Source organism: Vulpes lagopus, chromosome 11 (genome assembly GCF_018345385.1).
Source record: "Vulpes lagopus strain Blue_001 chromosome 11, ASM1834538v1, whole genome shotgun sequence".
Taxonomy (NCBI): Eukaryota; Metazoa; Chordata; class Mammalia; order Carnivora; family Canidae; genus Vulpes; species Vulpes lagopus.
The window spans coordinates 92,911,622-92,929,255 of record NC_054834.1 but is presented as its reverse complement, the minus strand read 5'-3'; the positions used below and the strand labels follow the sequence as shown (position 1 = coordinate 92,929,255).

At 35.9% G+C, this 17,634-nt stretch overlaps 1 protein-coding gene across 2 annotated transcripts in view; it reads right to left on the bottom strand.

Annotated features, from left to right (window-relative positions):
- The window catches only part of CERS6 (ceramide synthase 6), a 298,528-nt gene that overhangs the window by 44,771 nt on the left and 236,123 nt on the right, over positions 1 to 17,634 (bottom strand). For both annotated transcript variants that reach the window (XM_041722631.1, XM_041722632.1), the window contains exons 7-8: positions 11,617 to 11,745; positions 8,569 to 8,675 (exon numbers count right to left, since the gene is read on the bottom strand). In XM_041722631.1, the coding sequence (XP_041578565.1) occupies positions 8,569 to 8,675; positions 11,617 to 11,745 (236 nt within the window). The remainder of the gene's footprint in view (positions 1 to 8,568; positions 8,676 to 11,616; positions 11,746 to 17,634) is intronic.

Here is a 17,634-nt window from a genome sequence, read left to right as displayed (position 1 = left end):
GACCTAAAGAAAAATTCCTTCAGTGCTTCCTGGTGGCTCCTGAATTGACTGAACGGGCTGTGTTCACACAGTACTTTAATACTAACTTAAAATATACACTGCTTTACCAAGGTGCCCTTCCGTAGCAGACAGGAGATAAAACAACCCACGTCCAAGAGATTAGAACAGGAACAATTTGGTAGACTAAAATCTTGGTCAATGGAAATATTTTAGTTAATGACAACCAGCAAATTCTCTTCATTTTGTTTTGTTCACTTATTATTAGTCAAAAATCCCAGGAAAAAGTCACTGAAAAATATTTTACTATTATCGGATGGTTTATAACCTTGTACTGCTTCCAGTTAATATCCTTACCACCAGCTATGATGGCAGAGCACTGCAGGTGACAAGATAGGAGACTAAATTGGAACATCGGTGGCCCAAAGCACTCCCTGGAGACTATTTTGGGAAATAATCCCCAGTATTTCCTTATTTGATTAGCACACGCTACTGTGCAGTAAAATTAGAGTTAACAACCTATTGCACTTCATTACATACATTTTACTATATATACATTTCAATGAGGAAAACAAAATGTTAAGTAATTAAAATACTACTTTATTTCTCAGAATTTTTAAAACATTTGGAATTGTTTCTATCTGGCCATTCAGAGAGGTATGGACAAAGTTCTGAGAATAAAAGGATGGCCAGGATGGCCTTCACCAACAGTAGCATGGAGCCCTATACACCAGGATTCTGCAGGGAGGTTTCTGGAATGGTGCGTGTACTGGCCCAGACTGAGAAATAGGCAATGGGTGGTCCAGAGCTGAGCTGTTGAAAGGGACATAGCATGCACAGAGTGGCCAGTTGGCAGGAGAGATCCAGGGAACACAACGGGGAGCTGAGGGAAAGTGCTAGAGGAGAGAAGCAGCCTGGCACACAGCAGTACCTTATAATAACATAAGAGAATGGAAAGAGGGCAGCCCTGGTAGCTCAATGGTTTAGCGCTGCCTTCGGCCTAGCTTGTGATCCTGGAGTCCCAGGATCGAGTCCCATGTTGGGTTCCCTGCATGGAGCTTGCTTTCTCCCTCTGCCTGTGTCTGTGCCTCTCTTTCTCTGTGTCTCTCATGAATAAATAAAATCTTAAAGAAAAGAGAGAGAATGGAAAGTGCTGATACAGAGTTCTTCATCTGTTACAGGATTTTCCACAAAGCATCACTCTCAACTAAGTGAGCTTCTTGATCAAATACAGAATTTGCAAATCTCTAGCCCTGGCGTTAGACTTTATTATTATAATACTCAGATATTTCTAAAACAAATGAGATGGCCATACAGAATTTTATGAGACTTTGAACAAACATATATTTTTTAAAGGATGTATTTATTTATTTATTTATTTTTATTTTTTAAAAAATATGTTCTTTTTTTTAAAAATAATTTTTATTTATTTATGATAGGCACACAGTGAGAGAGAGAGAGAGGCAGAGACACAGGCAGAGGGAGAAGCAGGCTCCATGCACCGGGAGCCCGACGTGGGACTCGATCCCGGTCTCCAGGATCGCGCCCTGGGCCAAAGGCAGGCGCTAAACCGCTGCGCCACCCAGGGATCCCGTATTTATTTATTTTAGAGAGAGAGCATGAGCAGGAGGGGCAGAGGGAGAGAGAAATTTCAAGCAGACTGACTCCATGCTGGGCGCAGAGCCTGAAGTGGGGCTCAATGTCACAACCCTGAGATCACGACCTGAGCCAAAACCAAGCTAGATACTTAACCCACTGCACCACCCAGATGCCCCAAACAATCATATTTTTTTTCTTCTTCTCCCAGCAAAGGGTTCCCTGCAGTGATTGGGAGGGAGGAAATAAACACTTAAGACATTAATTCTGCACAGAGAGCATTATTAGGATACTGCATTTTGTTGTTGTTGATTCAAGTCACAAAAGGAAAAAGCTTACTTAATTGGGAGCATAAATCTTCCCATCTCACATATAGTAATAAGAATACCTGTGTTTTTTGCTTAAGGTAGACAAAACTTCCAGAGAACATGCAAAGGCTGAATACATGTAACACATCACTCCCCCAACTGTCTCTTTTTTTTTTTTTTTTCACTCATCAGACTAATTTGCAATGGCCTAGTCTAAGAGTTGCCAAACTTCTGTGAAGAAACAGCTGGTAAATATTTTAGGATTAACAGGCTATATATACTCTGTCCCAACTACTTGAGCCATTATAGTAGAAAGCAGCCAAACACAATATGCAACAGATGATCAAGGTTGTGCTCCAAAAAAACTTAATTTATAAAAACAGGCAATGGAGCTGATTTGTCCTATAAGCCATTTTTTTTTTTGACTCCTGGCTTAACCTTTCAATCTTGAAATTATATAAAAGTTATTATGTTCACATGAAAAGAAGCAAAACATTTCAAACAGACTATTTCCATCCATCTCTACTCAACCTTATGAAGGTATTAATGCCAATACACGTATTATTAAAAACATACTAAAGTATCTAATAGCTGGAAGATTTCAGATTTCATCCTTTATCTTTAAAATATATTTAATGCAGACCAGCACCAAGGAAAATGTCAGAGAAATCTTTCAACGGAGTCTAGAAGAACAAAAACAAAAGCAAAAACCCAGCTTCTCCAAATTTGTGAACTCTGAGACTAAGCTTCTCAGATATTCAGAAAAGCACATAAGCCACAGTACTTTGGTAATGTATGTCTTGGAAAATAAATCAGAGAAGATGATGATATTCCCACATGCATCTGGATGAATTTCAAATCTTATTATGGAAAATGGTTAAAGAATGATCTAGGCTCTTTTGTAACATTTTTTTTCTTTTTAATTGCAGAAACTTTCAGAGAGTACAAATCAAATAATTCTCCTACTTTGCAGGACAGACATGCACAGAAAAATCCACCTTCTCAGATGTCACATGCTTCTGTTTGAATAACAGCAGACCACGAAAGATACATATTTGGCTCTAAACTTCCCATAGCCAACAGGTTAGCATTTGGTGGGACATGAATGGGAATTTGGAAGGTCATCATTAGGACACAGGGAGAGGTTCTGGCAACTGTGGTATGCCCATTCATTGCTGGATAAAGACCTGTCAATCTGTGACTTGTAGCAAAGAACTAATCTGATGTCTATATGCATTTTACAAAATTCTGTGAGATTCTGTGAACAGTAATGGTCACTTCTGGTGATCAGTATTGTCACTTGGAATTTGAGGTAATAATGCAACCTGGTGCATATCTCATGTATACTCACTGAGTACTGAAAAGAGAACTGATTCAAACAAGATATTCTGAAACTCATAACTGGAGAGAGCATGTCATAATTTTATTTCAAAACTGCCTATGATTATGGCTCCTTAATCTAGACTAGTTGGAGGCTATAAAATGTAATAAAAATTTCTAGACACTTGGCCATAATGGGAATTTCCATTTTTAATAGTAATAGATTTTTAAAAATCCTTAAAATATTTACAAAGTACTCTAGTTACAGAACACCACTACAAGCAGCATTTCATTTAATACTTAACATTTTCTGGTAAGGTAGGTGGAACAATTCCTACTACTCTTATTTTTCTGATAGGGACATAGATGTAGAGAAATTAATACCTGGTCTTTAGACATACAGTGAGGGGGGAGAACCATGACCCAAAGCAAGTAGTCTTTCTACTGACTGCATCATGCTACTTCCCGGTCAGGATTTTTGTAGATTTGCCTTTTTTGTTATCCTATTCTAATGTACGGCTGGGGGATGATGATGCTTACAATATGGTGTCTTGGCTGGGCCAGAGTGATAAAGACAATCATTTTGAAATTCCTCTTTTTTTTAATGTAACAACTACCAAAAACGTATCTCATCAACAGCTTTATGGTCTAATCCTTAAAGAAGATCATATTGTATTGTACTGTTGAACTGATGTCAGGAGAACAGAGTCCAGAGAGATGGGATCAATCATTGACTAAATGAAGTGGTTTTCTCTGTGTAATAAGGGAAAAATTGCCCCTATTTATTTCACAATAATTTAAGAAGCTCAACTAAGAAAACAGATGTGTGACTATTTAGAATGAAAGAGTACCTAATGTACCCAACTGAGTAGCCATTGTGGGCCAGGCGTTGTGATGCAGCCATGGCATAAGGATACTACTGGCCACAATCCACTATGTGCCAGTTGAAACCACAGCTTTGTAAAATATGGGAAATTGTTAGGAATTTCAGGGATTACACAGAAATGGAGGTGAGGAAAGACAGATGCAGAGCAATGAAAATGGTAACAGCTTACAATGATGGGTTTAACCTCAAAAATGGTAAAAACACCAACTGTTCAACCACAACATAAAGGCTAAAAACACATAGACTTCTGAGTAAATGCAGCAACATGAAACACATAATTTGATTTCAAAGATTTGGTGTGCAACAAAAGAATGCAAATATCAGTAATTTTTAATACTGACTACATGTTAAAATGATATGATTTTGGATATACTGAGTTAAATAAAACATGTTTTACAAAAAGATGTCTTCTTACTTTTTTAAAGTGGCTACTAGAGAATTTAAAATTACTGTGAATTATATTTTTGAATTATTTCTGTTGGACAGTGCTGCTCTAGAAGGATGTATTGTGGCCGAAAAAAAAATCTGGGCAGTGGATGATCATGAAAAGGCTAATCACGGTGGATGCTGTCTTGGTGATACATGGACTGAAGGCACAAGAAAGAACAAGCTGAGTGTTATTAAGCACACAAATTACAAAAATTCTGATGGCTCATGTGGGAACACAAGTATAGTCAGGAGGAATCTGGAACATATAGCTGGTGATTCCAAAGTAAATGGACTGAAAAGTAAACAAAGTCGAGGGCTCATAGAATGGTTTTGTTTCATCTTCCACTTGAAGCACAAGTAAATGAAGGAGAAAGAGGTTTATAAAATGCTTGTTAGAAGTGAAGTCCAATCTGCCTCCAGTACCTTCCCTCTGGTAGCCAGTGACTGTTTCACACACACAATCTCTAGGTAATATAATGCTTTAGTTAGCTGACAAAGCTGCTTAGTACACTCTACTAAATTATTAAATTATTGAACACTGACAATCCAGTTATCTTATTTATCTCCAGAAAATGTTCAGAAAAAAATTTATAATCTCTAGCCCTTTTCCCTGTCCCCAAATTATGAACCAGAATAATGAAAGGACCTGTTGGGATTCTACTGTAAGTGCCCCAAGGCAGGCCCTGTGTCTAAATGAATTCTCAGTACCCAGCCCTTACTGATGACACAGTAAGTACCCCGTAAGTATTTACTAAATACATTTTTAAAAATGGTGGTATACTGAAGGAAAAGTTCACACCTAAACAATATGGAAAGGCTAAGACTGGAAATTTTAGGCTGATAAGCTCACTACTGCAAATAGGTAATCAGATGGATGAGGGTGAGTACCTAGAAATAAAGAGCCAGAAACCAATAAGGGCCTCCTAAAATTAAGTCATGCAGGATAGACCTCATATTCTTTTTTTTTTTTTTTTACCCTCCTTCTACATGTCCAGAGGATGTCTTAAGCAGCACAGTAAAATTTTGATTTTCAAAAGGCCTTTGACAAAGTATTTGATTATATCTTTAAAAAATGTGGAAAAGTAGCAGACATGATGGTGGAGCAGTGATGAGACAGTAACAAGCAGAAAAACCATAAAGACTGGCAGTTGAGAGACTGAGGCCAACCCAAAGAGATTCTTCAGTAGTGTACCAGGAGTTCCTCTGGGTCAAGTTTTTTCTTCAGTGAGTTGGAGGAAGCATGAAAGGCATATACTTAGGTAGCAGAAAGATGGGAGGGATAAGTACGGCACTGGATGTAGTTCAGAAGACCCTAATTGGGCTAGAGTATTTGAAAACAGCATTATAAAAACTAACAGGAATAAATGAATGCAGTCTGTATAATTTGGTATACAAATAAATCATAATATAAATAAAAATACAGAAACATGAAATAAATTTAGGACAAAGGGAATCTAGTGTGGTAGGAGCTCAGACGTTTATCAGATCACCAACAATACAATGTCAAAGCTGCTTACAGCTAATGCAATGGCAAGCTCCATTAAAAAAAATGCAGTTCTAAATAAAACTTGCTTTTAGTTCTCTTATATTTTGTACGAGGCAGTCCACATTTAGAACATCATGACAAGAGGAATTCTCAGGAACAAACAAAGGAGAGCAAACAACAGGCAGGAATAATTGAAGGGATTAAAGATGCTTTCTGATGAAGAGAAAGCCTACAGATGATATGTTAGAGGCCTTCACATTCTTAAGAGTTTTTAATTCAAAGTGGCAGGTTACTCTCAGTGTGTTCCCAGAAGCCACTTTTTTGAGAAAGGGAGGGAATCACAGATCTCCTTGAGAATTTGATAAAGCCATACATCCTCCCCTCCAGGAAAAAAATACATACACAAACATGCTTTTTATACAATTTCAGGGGTTTCTGAATGGATTAAGAACCTTCAGCTTGTAAGTTATAAAGACCCAGGTTTCTGTTTCATTTAAGAAACCATTTCTCCTTCCACTTCTAAAGCAATACTCTTAGACTAGGGACATTGACAGAATTCCTATCCTGGGCACAGGGAGTAGAAGAGTCTTGAGCTGATGACCTGTAGTCCCTTCCCAATACCAGGATTTTCTAATCTAAAAGGATTTTTAAAAATAATTTCACAGTATTTAGGGAAATATTTAAAACACTATTTGCTATTGTTATTCACTCTATAATTTTAAATGCTAACAATTCTCATTATACTCTAGGAAACAAAGGTCGTTCAGGCACTAATGCAACTTATTAGGCATATCTGAAAAGGATTTCATTCACTAGATGTACAACTACAATGGGATTGGGTATAGAAATTATTTCTTGTATTACAAACAATAAAATATTTCTCTCCACAAGTTGCCTCTCGAAAAACTTGGCTCCATACGGGGTGTGTGTGTGGGGGGGTGCTTGAGAGTAGAAGTTCTACAACATTTGCAATGTAATTCTTTTGTATTTAGGTTACAAGGATTTTTCCAAGCAGCTAGTTTAAGGCATCATTAGAGGGGATAGCTATGAGTTATCTTATTGGTAGCATTGCATAATTTCTATATTCCGCAGTCTACGTTCTAGGCAACTCATTATTGTCTAAACCTAAAGAGCTTTTTTACACATTAGCTAGAGGGAAGGAGAAGGGGTGCATCTAATTTTAATTCTACCCTCAAAGGGAAGTAAGCAAATCAAAGTACTTGAGCATAATGCTTATTTATTTAAAACTCAGGTTCTCCGAAGTCCTAGGTAAGAAAAACTTTGTATCATTCTCTTTAAGAAATATGTCCTGGACTTTACTCAAATTACTTCTATTTAAATGCTTACCACTAGTTCTGTTAATAATCTTGAAAGAGCCCCAATTCTGAAATAATTGCAGATACATTATAGGCAATATTACATATGTTTCCTACCTACAAGCATATAGGACTATACTGAGGTTTTATAAATGCTTGTTGCTAATGCACAATGTTGCTTCTTGAAATGATTTTCATAATAAGTCTGAGAGCCTCAAGGAGAAGGGGTGTGTGTGTGTGTGTAATTTGTTTATGGAATTCCAGTGATAGACATACTCTCTTAAAAATCCCAACTTTATTACAGTTATTTTTCTATTGGGGCAAGTTATTACTGCATCCCTTAATTTCTCAGCTTTTTCCAATTTCCATTGCTTTAATTTCCCATTCAAATCAATTTCTTAAAATGGAAAAGAAAATCTGCCATCAGTGGTAGACTTTAAGTGATATAGAGGGCTCATTTCTTTTCTAGTTCAAGTAATAGCCTTCCAGAAAAAAGATTAATGACATTGGACCTGTTTGCTATAGAAAGAACTGTCAAATTCTATCAAAATCAGTCATATTGTTTCCTTAGCTCTGAGCAGAACAAAAGACATTCAGATATTAAGAGGCCATAGGGAATTTCAGGGGTTAGTTTTAGGTTGTACTTTCCATCTGTTTTAGCTATAAATACAGCTGATGAGGAGAATTACCGAGGACATGGTACTCAAATTTCAGTGTGGAGCAAAACCACCAAGAAGACTTTATCAAAACAGATTGCCAGGACCCAACTCCAAAATCTGTGATTCAGTAGGCCTGGGTTGGGGCCCAGTAACATTGCTAACAAGTTCCCTGGTGATGCTGTTGCTACCAGTCTAGGGACAATGCTTTATAAGCTCCTCGTACAGGAGGATCTCTGATATATAACTGGTTGCAACATCATTTTTCCTTTATTTATTCAAACTTTCATAGCTAATGGTTTCTGATTCATACTCTAGCCTGGACCCCAAAATGGCACATGGCTTTCTGTGGTCTCCGAACCTCTCTAAGGCACATCCTTCTCTAACAATCCTGCAGAAAATATTAGTAAAGAGTACAATATTTCTGGAAGAGGATATCAAAGCCATTTCTCAAGTTCCTCCCCAACTTTCTTTAAAACTCTTACTAAATATTTGGAATGAAATTCAAAAGCAAAATAGTTCATAAAGTCTATCTGGAAGAGGGGACTCCATCAGAATGAAGATTTATACTCACCAGAGAGGAAATATACCCAGTCGTGTGGTGATAAAAACCATAGCAAACATAACAAACAGAAGATCACAAATTTTCTGAAATTTGGCATAATTTGCCATTTTGGCAGCCTGTGAAAGGAAGGAATGTGATATATTAATTTAGTTAAACTGGTAAATGAAAAGCTTCTTTCAATATGCATGAGTCTCCTATAAGATATAACTTACCAGATGCATAAAATTGCCTGCTACTTTGAAATGTCATGCATCATGAATCAGTATTTATAAATTACCCATAAGTTGACTGAAATGTAACATTAGCTAAAAGTAAAACTACTGACTGTCACAGATTTAATAAAACATTCAACAACCTGAAAAATTCAATTATATGGTTGATCTCAGGAAAACAGAAAAATACGAAAATTCTTGCATTATAGATGACATTAGCAAGCCAAAGACACCAACACAAGAATTTGGCATAACAGGTCAAAGTGAAAGTGCTAGGTAATCTTTTAAAACTCTCTAATGAGTCCCAAATACTGAGGCCACAAACTTTATATAAAATATACGGACGGAACCTTGTTTCATTGTCTTCTCCTTTCTACTTAGAAATAAAGGTTTTCCTTAAACAGGCAGGCACAAGGAATATTCTGGGGACACAGTTTCTTGGGTTATTCTTATAAATTTAGAAATAAAGAATATGTCAAGATCATGTTATTTCAATGAATCCATTTAGGTATAATTTTCAAAGTTATGTTAATGGGTCATCTTCTAGATGAAAGTCACTAATGTTCCAAGTGTCTGTGAGAATTACTCTAATAATTTATGATAGTAAGTTAAGTGACCACTTTTTAAAATATAAATTAGGGAAGAAATTACATCCCTTTTCCTAATGTCTACACTTTTTACAGATGATTCTAAGTAACAACAGGTGACACTGAAAACATAATTTTGCTTGATCACCTTCTTTTTACATTTTCACATAGAATTCACACACACCCACACACACCGTTATAAATTGAAGATGTCTTGCTGAATTCCTAACATTATTTTCTACTTCTTAGAAAGTTAAATTAGCTGAGTCAAACTTGAAAGGACTGTTGATAATATCCACAGATGCTACAATTTTGTAGCTTTAAGTAAAACATAGAGCTATGAGAGCAATGGATTCCTAAGAAAAATATCTCTTAATTGAGCAGAAGCCAGAGTTCTCAACTTTTAATTTCATGAAGACTTTGAGTATGACATCATGAATTATAGTAAGAAAGAAAAAAAGCATCTTCTGTTTCCTTCTGCCTAAACAAAATGGTAAGCCATTTTCTCCTTACATTCATTCAACAGTATTCAATAAAAAAAGCATCAAACATGGAATTTTTCTGAATGTCTAGGTGATAGATCCCACTTCAAAGAGTTGATGGCTGACATATCTCATTACTTGAATATTCTCAAGCATTAGCATATAATGTAAAAAAAACATGTGATGAAGAATATTTGCTTTTAAGCCAAATGACTGGCATTTCTGGATTGTTTTTCTTTTCTGGATAAAGTGATAGACAAAGATTCAACCAGCTATTTCCATAGACATTAAAGTTGGCAGATTGTACAGGAGTGATTTCAAAACTGTAGACTGTATAAATCTCCACTTTCAAGCATACTCAGGGCTTAACCAAGTGACTACTGGTTTTCAGGAAACTGCCCTTATACACCTATAATACATGTATGTTTCTCCTTTAAACACTATGCTAAATAGAATTTAGCTTAAATCACTTAAAAAAAATCATAGTGTCACACTATCATCTGACATATCTAGTCCAGTAGGACTGTTTTTCTCTTTCACAGCCTTCTAAGGTACAGAGTTTTTATTTTTTATTTTTTTAAACATTTTATTTATTTATTCATGAGAGACACACAGAAAGAGGGAGAGAGAGAGGCAGAGACACAGGCAGAGGGAAAAGCAGGCTCCATGCCAGGAGCCTGACATGGGACTAAATCCCGGGTCTCCAGGATCACGCCCTGGGCTGAAGGCAGTGCTAAACTGCTGAGCCACCTAGGCTGCCCGGTACAGGGTTTTTAATGAAGCGTTGTATATATTTCAAATCGTGATTAATTATCTTTTTCGTAGATTCAATTTTATCATGTGGAATTTCTGTTTATCCTGTAATAATGAGAGCATCTCTAGATTCACAGTGACAGTATATACTTCAAGGCGCAGAACTGTGGGCTGATAAGAATAAAAACTCAGAATACAGATACTAAATGAAATTTCTAGAAGAAATTTGTACTCTGGTAAGTTTATCTTTCACCAGTTACATAAATTTCTTAGCATAAAGTAAAAAATATTTTATCTGATTATATAACACTATTGGTTGTATCTCTTCATATGGGCCATAATCAAGAGGAAATACTACATCAAAATTTTCCTTGGGATTTTATCTTTTGAAATATGCTAGAAGCATTTTCCTTTCTTTTTTTTTTTTTCTTTTTTGGTTACTTTGATAATCCTGAATGATAATGGTTTAGAAAGTTAATCAGAATACAACCAATATTTCCTCAAATACTCTTTATACTTATATTTGGAGAGAACATAGTTTTTATATTTAATTGATAATTCATATACATTTTCACTGTAAAAATATTAGGATATGATGTATATTGGCAGTAAGAACTATGACTAGTAATTAATTTCATCAGGATGTACAACTACCATTAATAACTAAATTGAGTTACATACACTTCCCAGATACATCAGTGTGAAACTTAAACACCAGAAACACAACCTATTCAAGTAATGATTTTCCAATTGTAAAACATTCATTTCTTAAGTGTGGGACAGCAAAGGTTTTATTATTCCACTAATAAAGAATGCTAAGATGATGAACATTCTTTGCACAAAAATTAATGGACTAAAGTCTCATTTTACCAACTTAAAAAAAAACAAAACACTTTGCAGTTTCAAATCCATCATATGCTATCTTTCCCCAGTGCCATCTAGCATAACATGGAAGAGCGGATGGTCTTGGAGATTTCATGAATTCTGGATTTCAAACTCTTAAAGATGAAAGGAAACTTTTACCTCTAGAAGAACATCAGCTGAATCGTGAAGACAGAGGACCAGCGTCCCTACTCGGGCCATATTGTTGACATATGAAAAGGAAATCAAGAAAATAGCTACAAGGTGATGCAGGAACATAATGCCAAAGTCCTTGGGGAAGGAAAAACACAGCCATGTTAGTTCTTAGAGGACAGCAGTATTTCCATTCATCTCTTCCACTATTCAACAAATACTTCCTAAGGTTCTTAACGGACCTAGCACTGGGACTACTAAAATGAGGAAGATGTATTTCCTACCCTCAGGGAGCTCACTACAGAATGGCAGATACATACAGGGATCAGTGACTATGGAGGATGTGATAAATGCCAAGACTAACACCAGATATAAAGGGTGTTTTGTATGTAAACCAAGAAATTTGAAGCTATGGGAGAAAATGCCTCAGAATTTCAAGCAAAGACATTACTTGGATTTGTACTTTAGGAAACTCTTTTGGGCAGCATCACAGGTCCAACGGAACCACTTCTCTGACTATCGTGGCTAGGGATTCTTCATCCTTCTCCTGGAATATGTCCATTGGGGTGTTAAAATAATCCTAACATGGCTCTTCTGAAGAATCCTATACAAACAAACTCTAAATTTTAACCTTTACCTGTTCATAGTCATTAGAAAAAGTAATGATTGGCCACATTTATTTTGGTCAGTTTCAATGGAGCTGGCTGTTGGCCCACAGGAGATCATCTTTCTCTGACACTGATTTATCTCCTGACCATTTGGACATGGTTTCTTATGATATGGAATTTCTGTTGCTTAGAAATACAGACTATCATTTACTAATATTTTTATTCTGTTTATTTTTAAGATTTATTTACTTGAGAGAGAGAGTGTGCAAGTGTGTGAGTGGGGGGAGGAGCAGAGAGAAAGGGAGAGAGAGAATCTCAAGCAGACTCTTGCTGAGCTCAGAGCCCAATGTAGGGCTTAATTTTGTGACTTGGATCATGAATGGGCTGAAACTGAGAGTTGGATGCTTATGTGAATGAGCCACCCAGGTGCCCCTTTGCTCATACTTAAATCTATTTCTTCCAAATCTATTACTTGGACTTCTCTGGGATTTAAATGCCAAGATTGGACCTAATGGTGGTGTACTTAAAGCCTTAGAAAAATAAGGCTATTCATGTAAAGACAAATAAATTAGCCAAAATGAAAAGCATATTATTACATGGAGAGAGAGAGCAAGTGTATACACACACACACACACACACACACACACACACACACACACACACACACACACATTCTCTTTATTCAGTAGCTATTAATGTCATATAGTTTTGGATTTGAAAGGTCAAGCTCAGTGACTTTTAAACGTGTTTGAAACATTTAAGCAATGGCCTTTGTTTAGATCTTGCAAATAACTAATGATAATCTATAAGTAATGAAATATTGCTATTAGGTCTTTGCCACTTATTTCATTGTATAGTTCCTATACTGAAAATTCTTTTAATTATTTGGTTTTAATTTATATAACGTGAACCTACAAAGCTATGGATATTTATACTGTTTAAATTCCTGTGATACAGAACCCTTAAAAATGTCTTTTTATGTTTTACAAAACCAAGGTTTAAACAATGATGAAATAAAGTTAAATTTGTACGTTAAACCCAAAAAAACCTTACAATGTTTCAGTGATTCTGCATATACTCTGGTAAGTTTATCCAGAGATTACTTTTCTGGTTGGAAAGTGCCAAACATTTACTGATAACCATACATATTGATTTATTACTAGGATAAACAATGCATTGGTGTCCTAAGTAAGGTCAAGCGATTTTAAAAATGAATTGCAACTATTTCTCCTTTTCAACTAACCTAGTCTCCAAATTAAGCATGTTAAATTGATGGTGGATACCACTTTTGAAAAAATCACCTCAACAGTCAATTCCAATTGCCCACAGCAGAACTACAGAATCAAGTCTTGCAAACTATTGACCTACCACTATGCTCCTTCCTTCAGAACCACATTCACTGTACGGTTTTCAGCTCACTGGCAGAAATAATGATCATGCTATTAAATGAGTTTCATGAGTGATCATGTACAGACTCAACAGTTTTACCTACTTCTGATTTTCTGATGTTCTTGTGGGATCTAGGATTTTCCTAAATCATTAAAGTTGGACTATACCAAAATGCCTCAGGCATACAATGAAAAAACTGCTCTGATAGTGTTTTCCACCAGAAGGTGAAATCTCTTCTCTCCAGGCTGTTATCAAAAATTTATTAGGTTCCATTAACCTGGAGTATAGTGTTCTACCAAACAATAGCTACTTCAAAACAAAGCATTCAGTGGAACTAACCCATCAACCAATATTTTAAACTGTTTCCTAAACATAATTAAATGAAAACATACCACACTGAATCCAATAGTTCAGTGAGTTTATGTTTGCCTACGCTCAATACACAGATTTAAAGTCTAACCAGCTGAGTACCTAACCAGAACGACATTTTCCACATTTCCTATTGTTCAGCCCTGAATGACTGCTCTGGATTACTGAAAGAAAACAAGAGTTTTTTCTCTATATAGTTTAAAAATGAATAAATATAAATTGATTAGAACCTTACGGGTGATTAGGACCATTTTATAAATTAAGTTTCCTAATTTGTATCTGATAAAAATGTCAATAAACACCACAAAGCTTCTGGCCATATAGCAGGCATCCCTTAAATACAAGAGACTTGTTTTTAAGACAAAGTTTGCTTTGTGAAGATGATTTCTGCATGTAAATCCCCTGGTCCTGGAAAACATTTATTACTGAGAGACTCAGAGTTATGCCCATGGCAGAAGACCAATTTTCATTATACAGTCATATCTGTATGAATATGAAAAAAGCATGAATAATGAATTTTGTCTTTTACATGTCTGCTTCAGAGAGCATTACAAATACCTTCAACGAAACCATAAATCATTATTTTGTGTTATATCTCCTTGCCTTGATACTTTTCTTGAAGTAGGCACTGAGTTTGGTCCAAATAACAGTTTTTAAATAAATTGTCAACTCGGACCTTATCAATGCAGGGTGGGAAACTCCCTCCTTAGGTCTGTTATTGCAGAAAATGACTGGTGTGTAGGTAGACACAGGGATGGCTGCAGGAACCTTAGCATCTTAGGTTGAAGAATGTTTTTTTTGCATTTTTGGTGGCAGCAATTAGGTAGAAAGATGATGATTTCTTCTTGGCATTCAGACTGAGGATTGATTCCAAAGACCTTACTGAAAACAGACCGGTCTGGCCACCTGTTTCACTGGTGTGCCCAGCCTCCTGCTGTTCCACCATATTGTTTCTGGGCATCTTCACAGCCAAGATTAAGGGCTCCTTCTATGTTTACTGCTAAATATAGACCCTGACCTCAACCCTCATTCCAGTGGCTGTTCCTATGTTAATTATCAGAGATGGGTTGGGGGGGGGGGAGAATGTAGTCATGACTCGAAGTCAATTAGAATGAGTCTGTAATAAAAGAATTCAAGGAAGAGCCATCCATTTTAGAAACTGCTAAGATGATGCTGTTTTTTTCCTTATTACATATTGAATGGCATTTAGAGAACCTAGAATAGCCTCTTGCTCTGTTATGTGTAGCTTCTACAAAAGAAATTCCTGGATTCATGTAAAATTTCAGTTACTTAAGCTCCATTGCCAACTGTTAGAGTGGGAAATGGCATCCTTAATTCAGTTCTCCAGGGAATTTTTGCAAAATAAAATATTAGTGGTTAAAGGCCAGAGGGATCACTCTCACGAAAACATAAGTCTGTTGTTCTATATATGATGGAATTCCCTCTGCAATAATCGGGATGCAAAGATTTGGAAATAATGCTCTGTCTACAGGAGGCACCAGAAATTCATCTTCATGTATAAATTTTTATGAAAGCAAAATTAACTCATTTCTCATTTGGGGGAAAAAATCCTCAAACAATAAGAAACTTGTTCCCTAAATTCCCATTTGCTGGATAAAGTATTCATAATTTTATATAGTTTCTTTTGGGAATAATCTTTGCAACAAATAAAGGAAAACAGTGGTGAACCTTCTGAAAACAGAAATAAGACCACCAAGATTTTAAGTGATAGCTGATTGTGTATGGATAGTGAAGAATATGAAATATTTCTAAAATGCAGGCAAAGAAAAGGCTCTTCCTTCTCAGGTACAAATGACATGTATTAGCTTTCCTGAACTAAAGAAGTAAAATTAACAAATATAATAAACTTATAATAGAAAATTACCTGAATAGAAATCAGGTAATTAGCACCAGGTTACCCATTTAATAAATTTTCAGCTTCTCTAAGGAACAGAAGGACAACATCATAATTTATTTTTCAGAGAGCGAGAACAGAGAGGGAGAGGCCAAGGAAGAGGGGGAAAGAGACAGAATCTTAAGCAGGCTCCACACCCAGCAGAGCAAACAGAAGGACAGGGGTTCAATCTCACAACTCTGAGATCATGACCTGAGCCAAAATCAAGAGGCAGATGCTTAACAGACTGAGCCACCCAATTGACTCGGCAACATCATAATTTAAAACTGATTTCATTATACAGCAACTGCAAAACAACAGTTGAAAGCTCTCATGGCTGTTTTGTTTGGTTTTAAATAGTTGGTTTTTTTTTTTTAATTTGAACCTTCAAGGTAGATAGAAAATTGTGTGACTTTTGACAAAGTAACATATTGTTTTTTATAGAGATCAATAACAAACTGTCTTCCCGTATCTTCACTGGGATTTTGCAACCTGAAGGTAAAACTCAGAAAGTTGGGGACAAGCACAGCTGTCCAGGAAGTGGACTACTAGCACATAAGTTGTCAATGTGCGGGAAAGAACGGCCACTCAGGTTCCATCTCCACTGTGGCACAGATGCACAGATGGAGGCGAGGAGGATTTCAGACAAAACTTACATATGGCAAGAATAATCATAGGTACTTTTTCCATTGAGGGGATACGAAAATAGGTTCTCAACCTTTGGCTATAGCTAAAGTCCTGATTAAGAGCATTAAAAAAAATATATATATATATATATTTAAATACATTTTAAAAAGCTAAGAAACAAGAGACTAAAAATCCGTGTAGGTCTTGAGATGATGACTAAAATAAAAATATATTCACAGTGATTTACAAAAATCAGTTGATTCTGATTTGCTCCGTATTAGGCAAGTTGAGGAAAATTATACCTTTCTCTTACCCATATGTCATGTGAAAAGTTCACATAATGTACTTAAAAGATATCAACCTTTGGGTACTTAGAGTCTCCGTCAATTTATTTGGGTATTTTATTTTTAGCTGGCCTTGAATGTTGGTATACTATAAAGAAAAGTGGCTAATCGTGCCATTTAAAGAAAGATATTTCAAATAACAAAGCTCTTAAAAAATTGTAACTTGAATTCACTTTAGTTCTCATGGAAAGCCTATGCTTGCTAGGCTTCATGGGAAAATCTGGGAAGGGATAAAAAAAAGTGTGATTGATTTGAGAAATATTTGTTCAGTTATAAAGTAGTTCTGGCAGAAATTATTCTGTTATCCCTTCTCTAAAATTCAATCCATGAATAAATCTTCATTTATACTAAATCTACAGTCAAGTCTATTTCAACAATTTTCAACAATAGACTAGATTTTTCCACCTTTGGACTAAATATATACAGACTGAGGTCTTTGCAGATGGTAACTAACTGTCACATACAAACATCATTCTAAAAACAGGTGCCAACACATTGATTAAAGACATCTGAATTTATCAGTTACTATGAAATTATTTTAAAAATATGTACTGATGTGACGTAAATACCTCTACCAGCCATTCTCAACTCTCAAATCCCCATTATTCAGCAAATAGTACATCTCGGCTACTCCACTTTAGAGCAGAGAAAGGTACAATATGGCCCTCATGCCAAATCTGGCTCTACATTTATTTTCGCAAGTAAAGTTTTATTAGAACGCTGTCACGTTTGTTTGTTTAAACATCGTCTATGGCAGTGTTCTTCCTACAGTAGCAGAGTTGAGTGCTTGCAACAG